The sequence below is a fragment of the Ceratotherium simum genome, chromosome 21 (genome assembly GCF_057802395.1).
Source record: "Ceratotherium simum simum isolate JZ-2026a chromosome 21, ASM5780239v1, whole genome shotgun sequence".
In the NCBI taxonomy this organism is placed as follows: Eukaryota; Metazoa; Chordata; class Mammalia; order Perissodactyla; family Rhinocerotidae; genus Ceratotherium; species Ceratotherium simum.
In genome coordinates this window covers 50,936,805-50,957,143 of record NC_141920.1, presented here as the reverse complement: position 1 = coordinate 50,957,143, position 20,339 = coordinate 50,936,805, and the positions used below count along the sequence as shown (strand labels likewise).

The 20,339-nt window shown below is 41.6% G+C and overlaps 1 protein-coding gene and 1 long non-coding RNA gene across 2 annotated transcripts in view; one reads left to right on the top strand and one right to left on the bottom strand.

Annotated features, from left to right (window-relative positions):
- Nucleotides 1–9,263: 9,263 nt before the first annotated feature.
- Nucleotides 9,264–19,153, top strand: NANP (N-acetylneuraminic acid phosphatase). The gene is made up of 2 exons (XM_004441924.3): nucleotides 9,264–9,423; nucleotides 16,178–19,153. Exons 1-2 carry the CDS (start codon nucleotides 9,334–9,336, stop codon nucleotides 16,832–16,834), a joined length of 747 nt encoding a protein of 248 aa, XP_004441981.1. The 5' UTR covers nucleotides 9,264–9,333; the 3' UTR covers nucleotides 16,835–19,153.
- The window catches only part of LOC147914313 (uncharacterized), a 29,871-nt gene continuing 22,279 nt past the window's right edge, over nucleotides 12,748–20,339 (bottom strand). The window contains exon 3 of the long non-coding RNA XR_015555677.1: nucleotides 12,748–12,994. This is a non-coding gene — a long non-coding RNA (uncharacterized LOC147914313). The remainder of the gene's footprint in view (nucleotides 12,995–20,339) is intronic.

Genomic DNA, 20,339 nt, shown 5'->3' with positions numbered 1-20,339 from the left:
GTTACCTTATGCCAAATAAAAAAATTAACTCAAAATGAGTCAAAGACCTAAAACTATAAAGCTTTGAGAGGAGAACATGGGAGGAAAACTTCAGGACATGGGATTTGGCAATGATTTCTTGGATATTACACCAAAAGCACAGGCAACATAAGAAAAGTAGATAAATAGGACTACGTCAAAATTTAAAACCTTTGTGCATCAAAGACACTATCAACAGAGTGAAACAGCAATCCACAGAATGGGAGAAATATTTGAAAATCGTATATATGATAAATCATATATATCCAGAATATATTAAGAAAGCTTACAACTTGACAACAAGAAAACAAATAGCCCAATTTAAATAATGAGCAAAGGCAAATACCATGTCTATTCAGGCAAGGGAAACAAAAGAAAAAATAAAGAAAAAATAAACAAATAGACTTCATCAGACTAAAGAGCTTCTGCAAGGCAAAGGAAACCAGGAAGAAAAGGAAAAGACAACCCACCAACTGGGAGAAAATATTTGCAAATCGTATATCCGACAAGGGGTTGGGTTAATCTCCAAAATATATAAAGAACACACACAACTGAACAACAAAAACCAAACAACCTGATCAAAAAATGGGCAGAGGATATGAACAGACATTTTTCCAAAGAAGATATACAGATGGCCAACAGGCACATGAAAAGACATTCAACATCACTAGTCATCAGGGAAATGCAAACCAAAAAAACATTGAGATATCACCTTACACCTGTTAGAATGGCTATAATTACCAAGACAAAAAATAACAAATGTTGGAGAGGATATGCAGAAAAGGGAACCCTCACACACTGCTGGCAGGAATGCAAAGCGGTGTGGCCACTATGGAAAATAGTACGGAGATTTCTCAAAAAATTAAAAATAGAACTACCATACGACCCAGCTATCCCACTACTAGGTATTTATCCAAAGAACTTGAAATCAACAATTCAGAGACTTATGCACCCCTATGTTCATTGCAGCATTATTCACAACAGCCAACATGTGTAAGCAACCCAAGTGCCCATTGATTGAATGGATAAAGAAGATGTGGTATATATAGACAACGGAATACCACTCAGCCATAAAAAAAGACAAAACCATCCCATTTGCAACAACATGGATGGACCTTGAAGGTATTATACTAAGTGATATAAGCCAAAGACAAACACCATATGATTTCACTCATAAGTGGAAGATAAACACATGGACAAAGAGAACAGATTAGTGGTTACCAGAGGGGAAGGGGATTGGTGGGGTAGGCATAAGGAGTAAATGGGCACATATATACAGTGACTGACAAATAATACTGTACAAGTGAAATTTTACAATGTTATAAGCTATTATGACCTCAATAAAATAAAAAATATTGGGGGATTTTCTAGATGCCTTTCTGCTATTCATTTCTAACTTAATTCCAGTGTGGCCCTAGAATATAGTTTGTATGACTGGGAATCTTTGTAAATTTATCGAGACTTGTATTATGGCCCAGAAGGTGGTCTACCTTGGTAAAAATTCTGTGTGCACTTGAAGAGTGTGTATTCTGGTGTAGTTAGGTGGAGTGGTCTATAAATGTGAATTAGGTTAAGTTGGTTGGTAATATTGTTCAAGTCTTCATCTGTACTCATTTTTTGTCTACTCTATCAATTATCGACAGAGGGGTGTTAAAATATCCTATTTTAATTGTGGGTTTGTCTATTTCTCATTACAACTGTATCAACTTTTGATTCATGTATTTTGAAGCTCTGTTATAAGTATACACATTTAGGACTATTATGTCTTCATGCTCAATTGATCCATTTATCATTATTAAGTGAGTCTATACCTGATAGTAATTTTTGCTCTGAAGTCTACTTTTTCTAATATTAATATAGCCACTAATTTTGCAAAAATAGTAGAGAGGTCATGTGTATCCTCTATCTAGCTTCTTCCAATGATAACATCTTACTTTGCTACAGTATAACATAAAAACAGAGAAACTGACATTGGTACAGTCAATAGATATTATTCAGATTTCACCAGTTCTTACACGAGATGTGTGTGTGCAGTATTCTACGCAATTTTATCACATGTATATATTCATGTAACTACCCCATTTAGTTTTTTTAAGTTTTATTGAGATATAATTCACATACAATTTACCCAGTTATGTATACAATTCAATGGTTTTTAATAAGAACTGTGCAACCATCACCACAATCAATTTTAGAACGTTTTCATCAGCCCAAAAAGAAATCTCATACCCATTAGTAGTTACTCCTCATTTCCACCCAAGCTTCCCCAGTTGGGGAAGTAGTCAACCATGAATCTACTTTCCATCTCAAAAAATTTGCCTATCCTGGACTTTTAATGTAAATAGAATCACACAGTATGCAGCCTCTTGTGTCTGGTTGTTTTCATTTAACACAATGTTTTCAAGTTTCATCTACGTTGTAGTACAGATCAGTATGTCATTTCTGTTTATGGCCAAATAATATTCAATTATATGAAAATGCCACATTTTGTTTGTCCATTCATCATTTGGTGGACATTTCAGTTGTTTCCACTTTTTTGGCTATTATGAATAATACTGCTATAACATTTATGTACAAAAAAAAAATGAGCAAAGGACTTGATCGACCTTTCTCAAAAAAAAAAAAACAAACGGCCAATAAGCACATGAAAAGATCTTTAACATCACTAATCACTAGGGTAATGCAAATCAAAGTCACAATGCGATACCATTTTACACCCTTAAGGATGGCTATGATTTAGAAAAAGGAAAAAAAGGGCTGGCCCCGTGGCTTAGCGGTTAAGTGCGCGCTCTCCGCTGCTGGCGACCCGGGTTCGGATCCCGGGCGCACACCGAGGCACTGCCTCTCTGGCCATGCTGAGGCCGCGTCCCGCATACAGCAACTGGAAGGATGTGCGGCTGTGACATACAACTATCTACTGGGGCTTTGGGGGGAAAAAAATAAATAAATAAAATCTTTAAAAAAAAAAAAAGAAAAAGGAAAAAAGAACAGAAAAAAAAAAGTGTTAGTGAGGATGTGGAGAAATTGGGACTCTGTGCATTGCTTGTGTGAATGTAAAATTGGCGCAGCTGATGAGGAGGATAGCTGATGTGGAGTGGTTCCTTGAAAAATTAAACATAGAGGGGCCGGCCCTGTGGCATAGTGGTTAAGTTCAGCGCACTCTGCTGCAGCAGTCCGGGTTCAGTTCCTGGGCGTGGATCTACACCACTTGTCAGCAGCCATGCTGTGGCAGCAACCCACATACAAAATAGAGGAAGACTGGCACAGATGTTAGCTCAGGGGAAATCTTCCTTAGCAAAAAAATAAAACAAAAACAAAAATTAAACACAGAATTACCATACGATCCATCAGTGCCATCTCTGGGTATATACCCAAAAGAATTGAAAGTAGGGTTCAAAGAGTTATTTGTACAGCCATGTTTTTAGCAGCATTATTCACGACAACCAAAAGGTGGAAGCAACTCAAATGTCCACTGATGGATAAATGGATAAACAAAATATTGTATACACATAAATAGAATATCATTCAGCCTTAAACAGGAAGGAAATTTTGAAACATGCTACAACATGGATGAACCTTGAGGACATTATGTCACAAAAGGTCAAATACTGTATGACTCCACTTACATGAAGTAGAGTAGTCAAATTCATAAGACAGAGAGTAGAATGATGGTTGCCTAGGCTACTGGAAGAGAAGAATAGGAAGTTGTTTGAGTAGAGCTTCAGCTGGGGAAGATGAAAAAGTTTTGAGATGGATGGAGGTGATAGTTGCAGAACTATGTGAATGTACTTAATACCACAGAACTGTACACTTAAAAATGGTAAAATGGTAAATTTTGTTATGTATATTTTACCACAATAATCATTAATTTAATTAAAATTCTTTTCATCTTCTTAATGAATGTTTTTTTAAGCTCCTAGAGCCCTGTGGATTCAGTAGTTAAAGGTGGAGCTCTTAACTCACAGAACAGGCAAACAAGTTGTTAAATTGCAGAGTGCTAAATGCTATGATAAGGGCAGGAAGGGCCACCTAACCACCAGTGTGAGTATGTGAGAAATAGAATGATATTCTATTTCTGTGCTCATGCAGGGGCAGTTAGGAGACTCGCATAGCTCCTGGAGTCCAGGTTCACATTTGAAGGAGTGGAAAGTAGTCAACTGACAGATGAAGGGAAGGGGGAAGTATCCCTAGTGACGCGTACCAGCTATGGGTGGAAGATAACAAACGTGAAGCAGTGGAAGTCCTGAGCAAGTCAGCTTGGCTGCAGACTTAAGGGCTGGGAAGTCGGGGGAGTTGCCAGACAGGAGATGGTGACATTGAGCAGGAGCATAAAATGTCTTTTAAGTCAGGTTAGGGTTTGAGTCAGGTCATCACTGAGTTTTCAATGACAGGTGACAGCTCGTTTGCAGACTGCAGTCTAGACGGGGAAGCAGATGGGTAAACACAAGCCACACATATTGCAAGTATAATACAAAACCCTAGAGCCAAGTTCTTCTAAATCACAATGGTCAGGCATGGGAGGTCAATGTGCTGTATGTTTCTTAGACTTTTTTCCTCTCTACATAGTTTAGCTTCTTGAAGTTTAGCTTTTCCCAACCCCATTTCTTTAATCCCTCCACCTACACACACTCCTCTTTACCCCCCGTCTCTCTCCACAACAGGTAAGGTGGAGGAAGAAATAAAATGGCTCTAGTCACACTCTGGTCTGGATGGGAGGTAGAGGAGGGAAGGAAGGGGAAGGGGTGGCTGTTTATGAGAGGATAGATGTAGGGGCTGGAGAAGCTGCCATTCATTCATTTAAAAATATATATTTATTGAAGACCTACTACGTGCTTTGTAGAGTGCTAGTCTCCGAGGATACAATGGTGAGTAAAATTGACCGTCTCTGCCTTCACTGGGCTTACTGACTGTGTAGTGGGAGAGAAAAGTAATCAAATCAATCACCATCTCTGGCTATAAATAGTTACATAATTGTAACTTCAAAAAAAAAAAATCGCTGCTTCCTCCTAGCAGGGGAATAGAACCTGGAATCCTAGGACAGGCACTGGACTCCAGAGGCTCATACAAGCAGGTAACCAGAGGGAGCTGTGTGCAGCACACAGAGACCTCTGAAGGACAAGGCCAGGACACCTAATGGGCTGAGAGGGAGAGGAATGAGGCTGCTGGAAATGAGGGACCTGGCTTATCACAGGCAGTGGAACCTCCTCCCTTATAAGCGTATCGATGATTCAAAGTGAAGACTGACAAACCTTGCTGGTCTCTGGGACACACTGGTATTTCTCTCCGCAGTGAGGGTTTTGACCATAGAAATAAGACAGCCCAAATTCTGTTTTTCATGATCAGACAAATAAATGTTTGACTTAAATCCAACCAAGCAACAATAACAAAATAAAAGTCTAGTAAAAGATAACACAGGTTAAGGGTATATTATATTCTTAAATAATTAGTTTTAATGGTAAAGAAAATATATGGAATTGGAATTAATCTAAAGAATCAATAAAATCAACGTGAAGCATCAATCTGAAGAATAAAATGAATAGCAGTTTCAATACTACAACTCCAGGCTTTAAGATGATAATTCTGTATTTACTATGAGAAAGACAGATCCTTTTTTGTACTTCTGTTATTGTCTCCTGAATGACTAAGATATTTGGAGAGTACAGAAGGCAGGATTGTAGAATTCTGAATATATGTAAACCCTGAGAGGTGTTTTTCCTGGGTAACAGCTTTCAGTATTCTAATAATACTCTGGCAGCACTGTTGGTGAATTGTTATCAACCCGAGTGTGCTCTCTGCTGACAGGACAAATACAATGCGGCCAGAGAATGGCTACTGGATTTAGCAAGGTGAAGGTCACTGGTGACTTGGCAAGAGTAGTTTCAATGGAATAAGGTGAGTGAGAGGCTGACTGGAGTAGATTCAACAGTTGGGGAAATTTTGATGATGCAAAAGAGGAGGAAAGAATTGCTGAAGAGACGTCCCTAAATAGGGGTGAGGACATAGGGAACAACTGAAAGGGCTGGCCCCAGAAGGCAGGAGGGATGGTTCATTTAAGGTTCTCAGGCAGGGTGGGTGGGTACAGCTGATAATAGCTGGGTAAACATAGTGGGAGCCCGTGAGATTCTCTTCTGGTTGCTTCTATTTTATCCCTATCAACTTAGCAATACTCCATTCTGAGAAAACTTGAAACCAGAAGGCAAACCTCTCTTTTGAGGTCATGGAGTTGTAATGAACTTGTACAGGGAAGGTTGGTGGGGAAGGGCCTGGGAGAGACTTTCCCTAAGGTAGGAAAAGGCAGGATCAAAGCTGGGCAGCAGCAATTGCACAACGACGGTGCCATCACGTGCAGTGCAGAACGCTGATGAAGCACAGTTTCAGTTTAGTTTTCATTTTCTTTGTGCCTACATCAATTCTCTCGATTACCAATCTTTTACTTAGACCTTGTTTCCTGCACATATGAAGACTTCCTCTAGCTACTAGTGTTAAATCTGTCAAGCTGACCAGATTAAATACTGTATTTAATAACCTGAGGCCCATCTATAACGAGGAGCCTGTACATCTCACTACCTTAAAATGCTACAGGAAAACTCATTGGTTCACAAGCATTAACTACAGTATCCTGAAGCCTTGAGACACTTAATTAGAAGGAATTAAAGTTATCAGGATGGACGGTATCTGGCCATCACCTTTCTTTAAGTAGCAAAGTTAGACAGGTCATGGATTGTCATTAGACTACTTCTCACAAAGGGAAACCTATCAAACACCCCCACCCATTAAAGCAAGAGGACTGATTATACAGGCTGCTATACCTCCTCTGAGTTTGGATTTGTGCCTAAGTCAAACTCTATATGCACATCAGGAAAACAAAACAAAACTGCTCCCATCCTATAAGCTTCATGTGCCCATAAGCACTTTTATGCTAAATTTATTCTGACATTTCAGACAACTAAATAAGGTAACTCCAACTAATGCACTCATAACTTGGGGTGACTGCTAATCTAAATGAACAAAACTGATAGACTAGCCCTGCACATCAACAGGGTAACCACAGAGTCATGTTTTTGAGGAAGGGATATATATTTATTTTTCACAGCAGCAAGGAGAGGTCAACTGTGATTCTGCTCCAAAACATATAGAAACTATAGTCTGCCACTGCAGAAGAAAAATCCATGAACATAAGGATAAGACAATTGATCTACTGAACATCAGCAGCCCAACTCTTAATCATGTACCTCAGGGGTGGGCAATTCTTTTCTATAAAGTGCCAGATAGTAAGTATTTTAGGCTTTGCAGACCATACCGTCTCGCTTGTAACTATTCAACTCTGTCACTGTAGGGCAAAAGTGGCAAAAGACAAAATATCAATGAATGAATGTGGCTGTGCCCTAATAAAACTACTTATGGACACTAAAATTTGAATTTCATATAATTTTCACATGTCATGAATACTCTTCGATTTTTTTCAATCATTTTATTTTATTTTATTTTATTTTTTATTTTTTTTTTTAAAGATTTTATTTATTTTATTTTTCCCCCCAAAGCCCCAGTGGATAGTTGTGTGTCGTAGCTGCACATCCTTCTAGTTGCTGTATGTGGGACTCGGCCTCAGGATGAACGGAGAAGTGGTGCCTCGATGCGCACCCGGGATCCGAACCCGGGCCACCAGCATCGCAGCGCGCGCACTTAACCACCAAGCCACAGGGCTGGCCCCATCAATCATTTTAAAAAACGTAAAAAACTCTTAGTTCACAGATCCAACAAAATCTGGTGGCCTGCAGCTCTGTTCTACCTGATAGACAATTTCTGGTCACTTGATGATGACCACATATCCAAATTTTGGTAGTTACCCAGTAGAAACAACTTAGACAAGAGATTAGAAATTAGTTTCAAGATTCTTGTTCTGCTAACAGCAGGTGTGAAAATTAATAAAGGAAACTTCAACTACAGTTGGAGTAGGGAAGGCCTGCAGAGGGAGCTTTCACCCCCTGCCACTCATGGTCAATTACCCCAAACAGGAAGAAATATACCTTGGATCTCCAACAGGAAGTGAGCTACTACTTTACCCCAGCAGAAGGAAGGTTTTCTTCTCGCCCAGCAAAAAGCCCAGCCAATGGAAAATGCCAAAGCTGCCTTGCCCATGAGGAGCCACAGCCACCCTGAACTCTTACTCCCCTCCAATGAACTTTCATTTAGAACAGCGCCTCACAACTCCCCCTTTTTCTCTATATAAGCAAGCTCCCCTCCGTTTTCTCCGGACTTCGCTGTGTTTCACCAGTTTGCACATCCTGAATTACAATTCTTTGTTATTCCCAAATAAACTCATTTTGCCAGTAAAATAACTGGCTATTTTAAAGCTGATAAAGGCAAACAGTTGTTATTGCCCCTCTGGAAGTTTAATAGACTGTCTAGGTCCCTCTGCCTCTTGCTACACCTGAAAACCATCCAGTTCTAGAAGGCACCTAGAGGCCTGGAAATGCAAGGCTTCAGGAAAAGCAATCAATGTGAACAAAACAGCGAGCAGACACTACAGAGCCTTCCCCGTCTTCGTGCACAGCCTTTAAACAAGGGCTCTGAGAAATCCAGGTTACACTTTTCAAAACCGTGCTGGTGAGGGCTCAGTTCCAACACAGCTACTATAATCTAGTAGGATAAATACATCAAGACCCACGTGGGCGGTTTCCCAGCGTGGAGAACACAGCGTGCGTAATAAGCTGTTAAAATTTTAAAACACTGGCTATCACACCCTTGCATCCCTGTGGTGCTCCTGCTACTGACAGTGTCCGTCTCGTAACCGCAGACTTAGGATACTAAACACACACTCACACTGCTACTTGGGACAAGAAGACCGGAAACCTTTCGGAGCCGCCAGCAGCTCCCCAAGCGGTAACACACGGCTAACCGGAAAAGCCAGCTTCTCAGTCTCCTTCCCAGGCGCCAAATGGCGCAGAAAACCTCCCTAAGGCGGTTATAACGTCCTCCTCATGCAAGAAGTGCAAAACGAGAAAAACACACAAGCAGACATACGTTATAAAACAGGGAAACCGCGCTTCTAATCACCCTCCACAAACTGCTCAGATAACCACTAGCGGCGCGCGCTTCCCTCGCACTCCACCGACCAGGATTCCGGAGTCTCGCGAGATCTCACTCGTCTCAGGCGCTCAAGAATTGAGACACCTCGCGGGAATTCCGCCGGCGGCCCGGGAGGGTCAGGTGACCTCCCGGCTCCGCCCACGTCTTTCTTGTCCGCCGCCGGCCCGCCTCACTCGTGCGTGGGAGGCGGCTACAAGTTTGCCCCTCGCGCGGGCGGCTGGCGAGATGGGGCTGAGCCGGGTCCGGGCCGTTTTCTTTGATCTGGACAACACGCTTATCGACACGGCCGGGGCGAGTAGGAAAGGCATGTTGGAGGTAACGTCTCGGCTCCCGCGGCTGTACTGTGGGCGGGGTCAGCGCGCCCCACGTCGTCCCGCGCGCTTCCCCCTCCCCTCGGCTTCCTCCCCACCCACCCCCGCCGTCCAGCTCTAGTCTCTTACACCGCGCCGTGGCCGGGCATCTGGGAGCGCCCCGGGGGCACTGGCCTTCGTCCTTGAGACCCCCGTGCCGGAAGGATCGGGGAAAGGGCGAGTGGGCCGGGGGGACTGGCTTGGGGAGGTGGCTGTCTGGGTTACCTGCCTGGCTGGCCCCAGCCTCTGGGAAGCTGGGCTCTTGAAGCTGATTCCAGCACTTTGGGGCCCGGAAGGATGTCGTTAAAACTGCCGCGGTGGCAGAGCCACCCGCAAAGAGACAGATGGTCACGCCGTGCCGCGAGACACCTGGCGTTGTGCCAGGACAGGTTGGGACCAGTCTGGACGAGTGCGCGCGCCGGGCTTTCCATGATTGACGTCGGGGAAGGATCGACCCCCTACAGCGTGGTCTTCAGTGGATATTTGAGGAGACCCGAGAAGTTACACAGCTATCAGTGGCAGCCCTGGACTTAATCGACTCCAGAGAATTTTCTCCGCGGAAACTCCCCTCCGGTCTCCCTGCTGTGGGCGTAACCCTTTGTAGATTTCTGAGGTGACACCCAAAGCAGAAGTCCCCGCTGTACCGCATTCCTTTCAATAGGCATTGCTCAGCAGCAGCCTCTCCATTCTACACCCACAGATGCTGTATCAGACCTTTCCCGTACTCTTCAAGCCCCTAATCCACCCCTGCTGCTTTCCTCTGCCTTCAGCCTTAAGGAGAAAACCAAGAATAACCAGATGCGAAAAACCCACTTTCAGAAGTTAATCTCTCCAACCCTGAGTGTCCTGTCTTTTTCATCTTTCCTTAGGTTTTGTTTCCCTGGATCTTCACCCTCTTTCTTGGTGCATTCCACTCCTACATATTCAAGTCTGTCCCATACTTTAAAAAAAAAAAAAAAAAGCACCTCCCTTGGAGCCTTCTTCCTCCACTAGATGCTACCTATCTCTCTGGACAGTCATATTTTTCAAGAACAATTTATATCCATTATCTCCATGTCTCTACCTCTTATTTATTCCTAAATCCATTGCAGTGTAGCCTTTGTCTTTGCAACTGGAATGAAATAGATTTGCCAGGTCATTAGGCGCTTCCCAATAGGCACCTGCCAGAATCAGTGGACATTTTAAGTCTGTCTTAAAGACTTTGCTGAGGCATTCCACACTATTGACTGTTCCTTCCATCTTCATACCCTTGACCTCGACCTCAGAGTCATGACCCTGTGCTACATCGGCTCTAATATCTCTACCAGCCCTCACTACGTATTTACCTGTGTGTTCTTGGCAGGCAAAGGCCAGTGTGTTGCAATTAAATTCTTGTTTTAGGTCAAATGGTGCCGTAGGCCAAGAGTTCAGGCTTTAAAATGAGACTTGATTTTGAAACACAGCTCTTCCAATACCTAGCTGAAAATGGTATTAGTCCTAAATAACCCTATCAGGTAGGTTTAACATAATGCATGGGTAGTGCTTACCGTCCAGTGTTCACTTAATGTATTGTACCACCATCCACCCTGTCAACCAGTCCATTTCCTCCTTCACATCCCCCCTGCCCTTGTCTTAGTTAAAGCTGGACTCGCTCCTGTATAAACTGTCGTTGTGGTCTCGTCTCCATGCTTACTGCATCCAGTTCATCCTCCACATTCCTGCCACAGTGAAATTTCTGAAACAAAAGTGAGATTGTATTTCTCCCTGGTCTTTACACCCTCTCTTGTACCAGCACTGTATTTTGTTCATATATCTCTTAATGCACTTGTCAAAGGGTATTACAATTAGTTTTTGCAACTCAGATGCCCACAACTAAATAGTGAGCCTCTTAAGAGGGAGCAAACTGCCTTAGTCATCTTAGTTTGACACATGGTAAATGTTGAATGAATGCTGGGTGGATGGATAAACTTCTGACTTGGTTCGGTTGCCACTTCCTTTATAAATATTCTATGAAATGAGCAGAATTCAACTGTGTGCTTTTAACTATACAAGGAATGCTTTATCACACAAGAATACAACACTAATAAATGTTGGTCTATTCAAAAGTAACATGCCAGCTTTCATAAATCACTCTGAATGACTCATGAAAGGAGGAAGGGGGAAAGGTCTAGCCATTGCTTTGTGCTCATATACTGACTATATCAACTTTAATTTTTTTTTAATCTTTTGGGAAAGTTATTTCTTTCCACCCTCTTCAGGCCTGTCTTTCAGTGTCACTACTCAAGAGGAAGCCTTCTACAGTAATTTGGGGTTTCTTGGTGAACAAAGCAGAAAAGATTTCTGCACTTGTGAGTTTATGTTCCTGTGTTGATGACAATGAACATAACACATCAAATGTATTTATAAGTGTATTAGAAACAGTGAAGGGAGGGACAAATTGCGATTTTATTTTTTTATTTTTTATTTTTTTGTGAGGAAGATCAGCCCTGAGCTAACATCCATGCTAATCCTCCTCTTTTTGCTGAGGAAGACCGGCTCTGAGCTAACATCTATTGCCAATCCTCCTCCTTTTTTCCCCCAAAGCCCCAGTAGATAGTTGTATGTCATAGCTGCACATCCTTCTAGTTGCTGTATGTGGGCAGCGGCCTCACCATGGCCGGAGAAGCGGTGTGTCGGTGTGCACCCAGGATCCGAACCCTGGGCCGCCAGTAGCGGAGCGCGCGCACTTAACTGCTAAGCCACGGGGCCGGCCCCAAATTGCGATTTTAAATACGTTGGTCAGATTGGGCCACATTAAGTAGATGATGTTTGAGCAAAGAACAGAACGAAAAATAACAGGAGGGCTGCTTGAATTGCTAGGCTGTATGCAGGCAGTCATATTTTGTGAGCATGATTTTTAACTTAGTTTTATTTGGCATTCATATCTTTTTTTTTTTTTTTTAAAGATTTTATTTATTTATTTTTCCCCCAAAGCCCCAGCAGATAGCTGCACGTCGTAGCTGCACATCCATTCTAGTTGCTGTATGTGGGACGCGGCCTCAGCATGGCCGGAGAAGCGGCGCGTCGGTGCCCGCCCGGGATCCGAACCCGGGCCGCCAGCAGCGGAGCGCGAGCACTCAACCGCTAAGCCACGGGGCCGGCCCTGGCATTCATATCTTAATCATAGTGTTATAAAGTCTTATATGGTTCCTACACTAGCCCTAGAAAAGTCTTTTAAATCACAGTTAGCTAAACACTAGTACTGATGGTATTAACTTTAATTCTGGGTCCAGAGAACAGGACCTGGAAGAAGAGAGTTTCCTTTTTGTATGTGTTAAGATAGAGCCTGAAATAGAGTTTTTTTTTTTTTTTTTTAAAGATTTTATTTATTCAGTTTTTTCCCCCCAAAGCCCCAGTAGATAGTTGTATGTCATAGGTTCACATCCTTCTAGTTGCTGTACGTGGGACTCGGGCTCGCGTTGGACGGAGAAGTGGTGCCTCGGGGCGCTCCCGGGATCCGAACCCGGGCCGTCAGCATCAGAGCGCGCGCACTTAACCGCTAAGCCACGGAGCCGGCCCTGAAATAGAGTTTTGAAGTAGATGAAGTTTGAGTTTATATTATGTTTACAAATTAATCCCCACCCCCACTATCTTAGGGCCCATTTCTTCAGGCCTATTGGTGCCTGGTGGGCTTATACTACTCAGAATCCTTTTCAAGCCTGCCTTACCCCTTACGCAAAATATCATCACACATCCAAGTTAGAGATCTTTTTTCTCCACCATCAATTCAATCAAAACTTCTGTTTTCTCAGGGCAGGTGTTAGGAGAGTTTGTACTCATAATAACATGTACTAATTCAACTTAGGTGTTATTTCTAATATTAACTAATAGAACTAATTAACATGTGAATGACTGATAAAATTTTTTCCAAAAGATGTTAACATTAAAATGCTACTTGTTATCCCAAGTGAATCTGTAATTAGTTGCTGTGTGACAAAATGAGAAAGTTAATTCAGGGGATGTAATGGGAAGAAATTTTGAAACTTGGGAGCAGTATGCTATTCCTTTATAAGAATCTCCCCTTTAAGGTGAAGTAATTCTTTTTCAGAGCCCCAAGAATGTGCTTAATGAATTGCCAGTTGCAGTAACAGGAAGTTGGATCTTTATTGGGAACTCTGTATTTATTAACTATGAGCCAGCTCCTATTTAAGCTCAAGCACTGAGGCGTCCTCGGGGCCTGTGTCCTTTATTGTGTAGCCATAAGGTTGCTAAAACTTTAGAGGGACCTTCAATCATAGTTCAAGAGTGATTCAATTGACACTGTTAGAAAAGATGGTGACATACCATGGAGGTTGAAAAAGTTTGATTTGTTGATTGAAATTTAACTTTTTTTTTTTTTCTGTGAGGAAGACCAGCCCTGAGCTAACATCCATGCCCATCCTCCTCTTTTTGCTGAGGAAGACTGGCCCCGAGCTAACATCTATTGCCAATCCTCCTCCTTTTTCTTCCCCTTTTTCTACCCAAAGCCCCAGTAGACAGCTGTATGTTATAGTTGCACACCCTGCTAGTTGCTGTATGTGGGATGCCACCTCAGCATGGCCCAACAAGTGGTGGGCCGGTGCGCGGCCAGGATCCGAACCCGGGCCGCCAGTAGCGGAGTGTGCGCACTCAACCGCTAAGCCACGGGGCCGGCCCCTGAAATTTAACTTTATAAGGCAAAAATTTTCAGTGTTTTGCCTTCACCTAAAGTTCTTAGGGATGGTATATTTTTCTTGCAGTAATAAGACTTTTCTTAACTATTTCCATTTCTGATGAGCACAAATAGCCTGAGAAGTACTTCCTTTACTTTTGGTGTGATTCTTATACTCTGAAGGAAGAAGAATGTGTCTATTCATCTCTTTCCTCTTTTTTAATAGGTGAATTGAATGTCTGCTGTGAGTAGCATACCACTCATTCCCTGTATAGTTAGGGCTTGTTTGACCTCTTTGCTTCAACAGCAATGTTTAGTCCCAGCTATGTGCATTGCACTCATTCTCAAAGATCCAAAATTGTCTTGGCAAGGTTGACTTTCCCCAGATGTCCCTAAGACACGTACTTCCAGTGAGGGTTGTTCATTTGGGAGGTAATCCCAGGTGGTACTGTCAAGGAGTGGGGAGTAAGACGGGGAAGGAATGTAATACAGGCTGTGTGAGTGAGCGTGTTACTGCTGTGACAGTTGGGGAATCTGGGAGACAATATGCAGAACATGCTTCACTTGTCCCTCCCAAGGGGCCAGAAAGCTGTGATATTTATCCACCAATTTCTACCCCTCATTGGTTGAGGCCTGCTCCCAGGGCAACACTTCGGTCCCAGCCTATGTGCATGGGTGCCCCTGTAGCCAAATAAAGCCCTCAGGCAGAGAAACTCAAGTACTTAACAGTCTGAAGCCATTGGCATGTATGGGAATAGTGTGTGCCAAGGGAACTGGGGATTCAAGGCCCTTTGCAAACTGATTCCAGTCTCTCCAGCCTCATCTCTTAGCATCCTCCCTCACATGCCTTCCATTTCAGCTGAACTTAGCTTCTTGCCATTCCCAGTTCACAAAATTCCAAGCTGTGTCTCTTTGTTCATGCTGGTCCTTCTATCTAGAACAATCTTATCCTCTTCCCATCTACACCTTATGGGCTTGGTAACTCCTTCATTTAAATGTTATTTCGTCTGCCAAACCTTAGGCAACAACCCTGTGGAATGAATTGCTCCTTCCACTTTATTTCCACAGTTGTTCACCTGACTGTCATGGCACTCAACCCAGCATTAGTGGTGGTTGCATACTGCTTATTTTCCCTACCAGCTAATGTCATGAAGACAGGGGACCCTGGTCTCCAGTGCCTGGTACAGTAGTGTAAAGGCAAGCATGGGTTTAAATCCCAGCTTGGGCAAGTTACTTAACAGTTCTGAACTTCCATTTCCTCATCTCAAAAAGAGAACTCCCTTGCAGAGTTGTAGAAAAGGTTAGAAATAATGTGAGTTAGCATTGGGTATAATGCTTGCCCCATTAAGTCTTAGTAAATGTTAGACGACAGGCCAAAATAAGAACCTAATGTAATAAAAGCCAAAATAAAGAGCTGTGGGAACACATGAGAGTGCTTAATTCTGATGAGAGATTTAGAACCAGCATAACAAAGGGTGAGTTTGAACTGCTTGAATTTTTTTTCTGGAAAACTAGATTTGGAAAAGGCACTGGGTCATTAAACTGCTCAACCCACAGAATATGCTTGATTTCATTAGAGCTAAAGTATAGAATTGGGTCCCATTTTATATGGTGCTCAATTCAGGCCTTCAAAATGTAAAATGAATATAGATGAGAAAAGGTTAGATGAACTAGTGTTATTTCTAGGAAGAGTCTAAATAACGATTGTTAGAAATTTAAAATGTTTTACTAAATATAAACACAAGTTTTATTTTCATGTCTTCATGACCAGAATGAAAGGTGGTGGACTTAAACTGCCAAATAAAATATTTTTATTAGCTATATATGAAGACTCTTCTTAAAATAGAAATTGGTAAAAAATATGAATGAGTTGTCTAGAGAAGTTGGGAGATCTTCATTCTGTTGTTCTTTAAAAATAAAACCAACTCCCACCAAAAATGGTGTGGTAATAGAGCTGCTTTAAGACAAAATGATTGGAGTTAGAATCTCTGAGTTTATAGGATCACAGCTTCTCAAGGCATGGCTATTAAAGACATGAAGTGTGTTGATGGAGTTATTTTCCTTTATTTAGGTGATAAAGCTCTTACAATCAAAATACCATTACAAAGAAGAGGCTGAAATTATCTGTGACAAAGTTCAAGTCAAACTCAGCAAGGAATGTTTTCATCCTTCCAGTACATGCATTACTGATCTAAGGACTTCACACTGGGAAGAAGCAATCCAGGAAACAAAGGGTGGTACAGCCAATAGGAAATTGGCTGAAGAATGTTATTTCCTGTGGAAATCTACACGTTTGCAGCATATGACGCTAGCAGAAGATGTCAAAGCCATGCTCACCGAACTTCGAAAGGAGGTCCGCCTACTTTTACTAACAAATGGAGACAGACAGACCCAGAGGGAGAAGATCGAGGCTTGTGCCTGTCAGTCCTATTTTGACGCTGTTGTTGTAGGGGGAGAGCAGAAAGAAGAGAAACCAGCACCTTCCATATTTTATTACTCCTGTGATCTCCTTGGAGTACAGCCTGGGGACTGTGTGATGGTTGGTGACACACTAGAAACCGATATACAAGGAGGCATCAATGCAGGGCTGAAAGCAACAGTCTGGATAAATAAAAATGGAATAGTGCCACTGAAGTCATACCCTGTGCCACATTATATAATTTCCTCTGTGCTAGAGTTACCTGCTCTCTTACAAAGCATAGACTGCAAAGTCAATATGTCAGCTTAAAGCACATAAAGGGGCATGATTATATATTTTAGGGTCAAATTGTAGGATTTGAACTAAGAAAAGTTAAGGCATTCCATATACTATGACCTAGTTCTAAGAATAATTTTACTTTTGATTTAATGGCCAACCAACCATTGACTGGTATTTATATCTGGAAATCCAGAATATATTGACACAAGTTACTTCGAGTAGTGTAATCCAGAAAACTTGTGGAAATATATTTGTTAATCTGTGACTTGAGGTTTTTAAAAAATTATTTTATTAATCTTTTAGTATTTTGGATCCATGAAGATACAAAGCAGGATAGCTTAACATGTATGGACAGATATAGGTTTATGTTCTGGCTTAAAAACAGATATTTTTAAAAAAATTAGTAGTCTGAAACAGATATATAATAGAGATACATCAGAACAATTGGATCCAGTTAACATGAAATAAGTACTAAGTCACATGCAAATCAAGGCATTTCATAGTGAAATTATTTTTTTATTTTCTTTTTTTAAAACATACACACCATATTTTTGCCTGCTTTGAATGTTTAGTTCTCTTATGAATCTAACTTTTCTGCATTACCTTTTTTTTGGGGCGGGGGCACTTTTCCTATGGTGTATACATGACAAATAGATTCCTCCAGTAAAAAAAAAAAAAAAAAAACTTAAAATCAGCATGTGGTGCTCCTTTTCTATGACATTTTTACATCTTCCAGAGTGAGCTTGTAGGCTCCTCTTAGTCTTTACCTCTTATGGAAGTATTTTTACTATCTTTTCCCAGGTACACAATACAGTTGAGAGGACCAGAATGTCTTGCTGGGGATAAATGCAAGCCATATGGTACAGGTCACTTCCCTTATGTGGATACATCAGAGGGAATTAGCCTTGGTGCAGCCTAATCATGCAGCACCCCCTCTGTTCTCTACTGACTGAATAGTTTCAACCAGATGATGAAAACTAATAGAAAATTAGGTTTTGTTATGAACCATTCCAGGATGCCATTTTAATACTTGAGTGGCTTTTCTTGGTGTTAACATCTGCCTTAAGTCTCCTGTTTTTCAAATTTGGGGAAATATATCATTGTTTCACAAATTTCTGTATCCAATTCAGGGTTCACTTTAAGCCTACTAATTAATGACTCCATAGCAAGACATCTTGGAACTAGAAAAATTTCTCTAGACCATTAGGCTAGACTGTCTCATGAGTTCCTTAACAAACTTGGGAGTAAAATGGTTAATTAAGCAAAAAAGAAATGATGTGGGTTATTTTTTGGTAGGTTTTTAACTTTTGTATAAGAAACTACTAATATAAAATGTTAGACTGTAGGCTATGTACAGCTATGACTCCTTCAAGTATCCTGTGATTGTGATACTTAGAATCAGATTCTAGATTATGCCTATCCATAAACCTATTTCTTTAGCCAGTCATTTCCCATCTGCTACCAAGAACAGGATTTTCTGCCATTGTGCAAATGCCCTGTTGTGTTTACTTCTCACTCAATTTTTAAAAATGTGATTGTGCCCTTGACTGTCACAGGTGCTGTTGCTATGAAACTGAACATTTGTGAAAGGGTATGTTTGTGTGTAGTTCCAGGTATGGTGCTGATGTGACCCAGATTATATTTTAGCTGTTTAAAAATTGTTAAGTTAGAGGATCTTGACAGAAAAATAATTATGTTCATGATTTCTCCAGTAGATTGATGTGTGATGCTGAAGGTTTGTCCTTTTAGCTCTCTCACAGGGTGGATGTAGGCAGCATTACATTCATTATGTTAACTGGAGAAGGTTCATCACTGCTGGATCATGGTGGCAGATATCAACAAGATAGCTCCTAGGATGTTAAGTGAGCAGTTCTTCAGCAAAAGTGACCCTAGGGGGAAGGGAATGAAATAATTGAGTTTCCTTGTCTTCACAGTCTGTATTTTTTTTTTTTTTTTTTATTTTATTTTTTCCCCCCAAAGCCCCAGTGGATAGTTGTGTGTCGTAGCTGCACATCCTTCTAGTTGCTGCATGTGGGACTCGGCCCCAGGATGAACGGAGAAGTGGTGCCTCGATGCGCACCCGGGATCCGAACCCGGGCCGCCAGCATCGCAGCGCGCGCACTTAACCACCAAGCCACAGGGCCGGCCCACAGTCTGTATTTTGTACAGTGCAGTGATGCAATATTACATTCCATTTGCACCCTTCCCTAGGGAAGAACTTTGTGGTTTTCTACCTTCTGAGTGGAATGTTACAGAATATATTAAGAAATCTTAGAATAGACCTATGATTTTATTAATGTTTTTGTCTTAGAATAATATTCCTTAAAATTAAAAGATGATGTAACAGTAGTGTCCTGTCGTCTTTATTTTTTTCATAGTTTCCCCGTAGTGGTATGCTCATACAAAGCCATAAATTCTCAATTGTCCAGAGGCTCTCCAAAACACTGTATTACAGAGGAAAGCCTAGAGTAGACAAAAGTGGGTGTTCCACCTGGAATACTGAAACCAAGATATTTGTTTTCTGATTCCACATATGCACCACCCACTGGTACGTGAACGTCTTAGACCTGGTAGTGCCCAGGACCCAGTGGGTGCTCAGGAGGTATTATAGAAAAGACAGTTGTTCCGTTTCATTTTGTTTTTGCTGAGGAAGATTTGCCCTGAGCTAACATCCACTGCACCCCTTCCCCCTAGCACAGCATGGCCACTAACAGAAGAGTGGTGTAGGTCTGCGCCCGGGAACTGAACCCGGACCACCAAAGTGGAGTGCACCAAACTTAACCACTAGCCCACTGGGGCTGATCTGAAAGAGTTTTTTAGTTACAGAGGTACTTGGTTTAGCAATTTCAGACTTCTTTGCAACCCACAATAAGAAACATTTTTCCATTACAACCCGTTAAAGTTATTTATAGTGAACATATTAATATATATTAATATGTATATTAAATACAGTTTTATATGTTTACCTGATGCAAGTTTCATAAAACTACTTCCTTGCTATACATGATGCTCAAGAGTTTTTTCATCTTTTTTTTTTATGAGGAAGATTGGCCCTGAGCTAACATCCGTTGCCAACCCTCCTCCTCTTGCTTGATGAATATTGTTGCTGAGCTAAAATCTGTGCCAGTCTTCCTCTATTGTGTATGTGGGATGCTGCCATAGCATGGCTTGAGCAGTGTGTAGGTCCACACCCGGGATCCAAACCTGCGAACCCCAGGCTGCCGAACCAGAGCAGACAAACTGAGCCACTATGGACCCATCCTCTTTTTTTTTTAAATTAGGGAATATATAAAATAAAATATATTTTATTTATTTTTGAACAAGTACTATTTGTGGTACACAGGTCAAAAGAATAAAAAAGGGTGAATGGCAGAAAGTCTCCTTATCTCTTTCTCAAGTCTTAAGACCCCTTAAGACCACTGCTGTTAGCAGCTTCCTGTGCATCTGTATATATAGGTATGTATGACCATACAGAATTCCTTTAGTTGAAGCAGATTTTTTATTTCTGCTTTTAAGTTTTAGGAAACTGCTCTTG

Excerpts from the sequence above, each read along its gene's own strand:
- NANP (XM_004441924.3), top strand. The coding sequence starts at position 9,334 with ATGGGGCTGAGCCGGGTCCGGGCCGTTTTCTTTGATCTGGACAACACG. Across the intron at positions 9,424-16,177 it reads GTAGGAAAGGCATGTTGGAG|GTGATAAAGCTCTTACAATC; the intron begins GTAACGTCTCGG and ends TCCTTTATTTAG.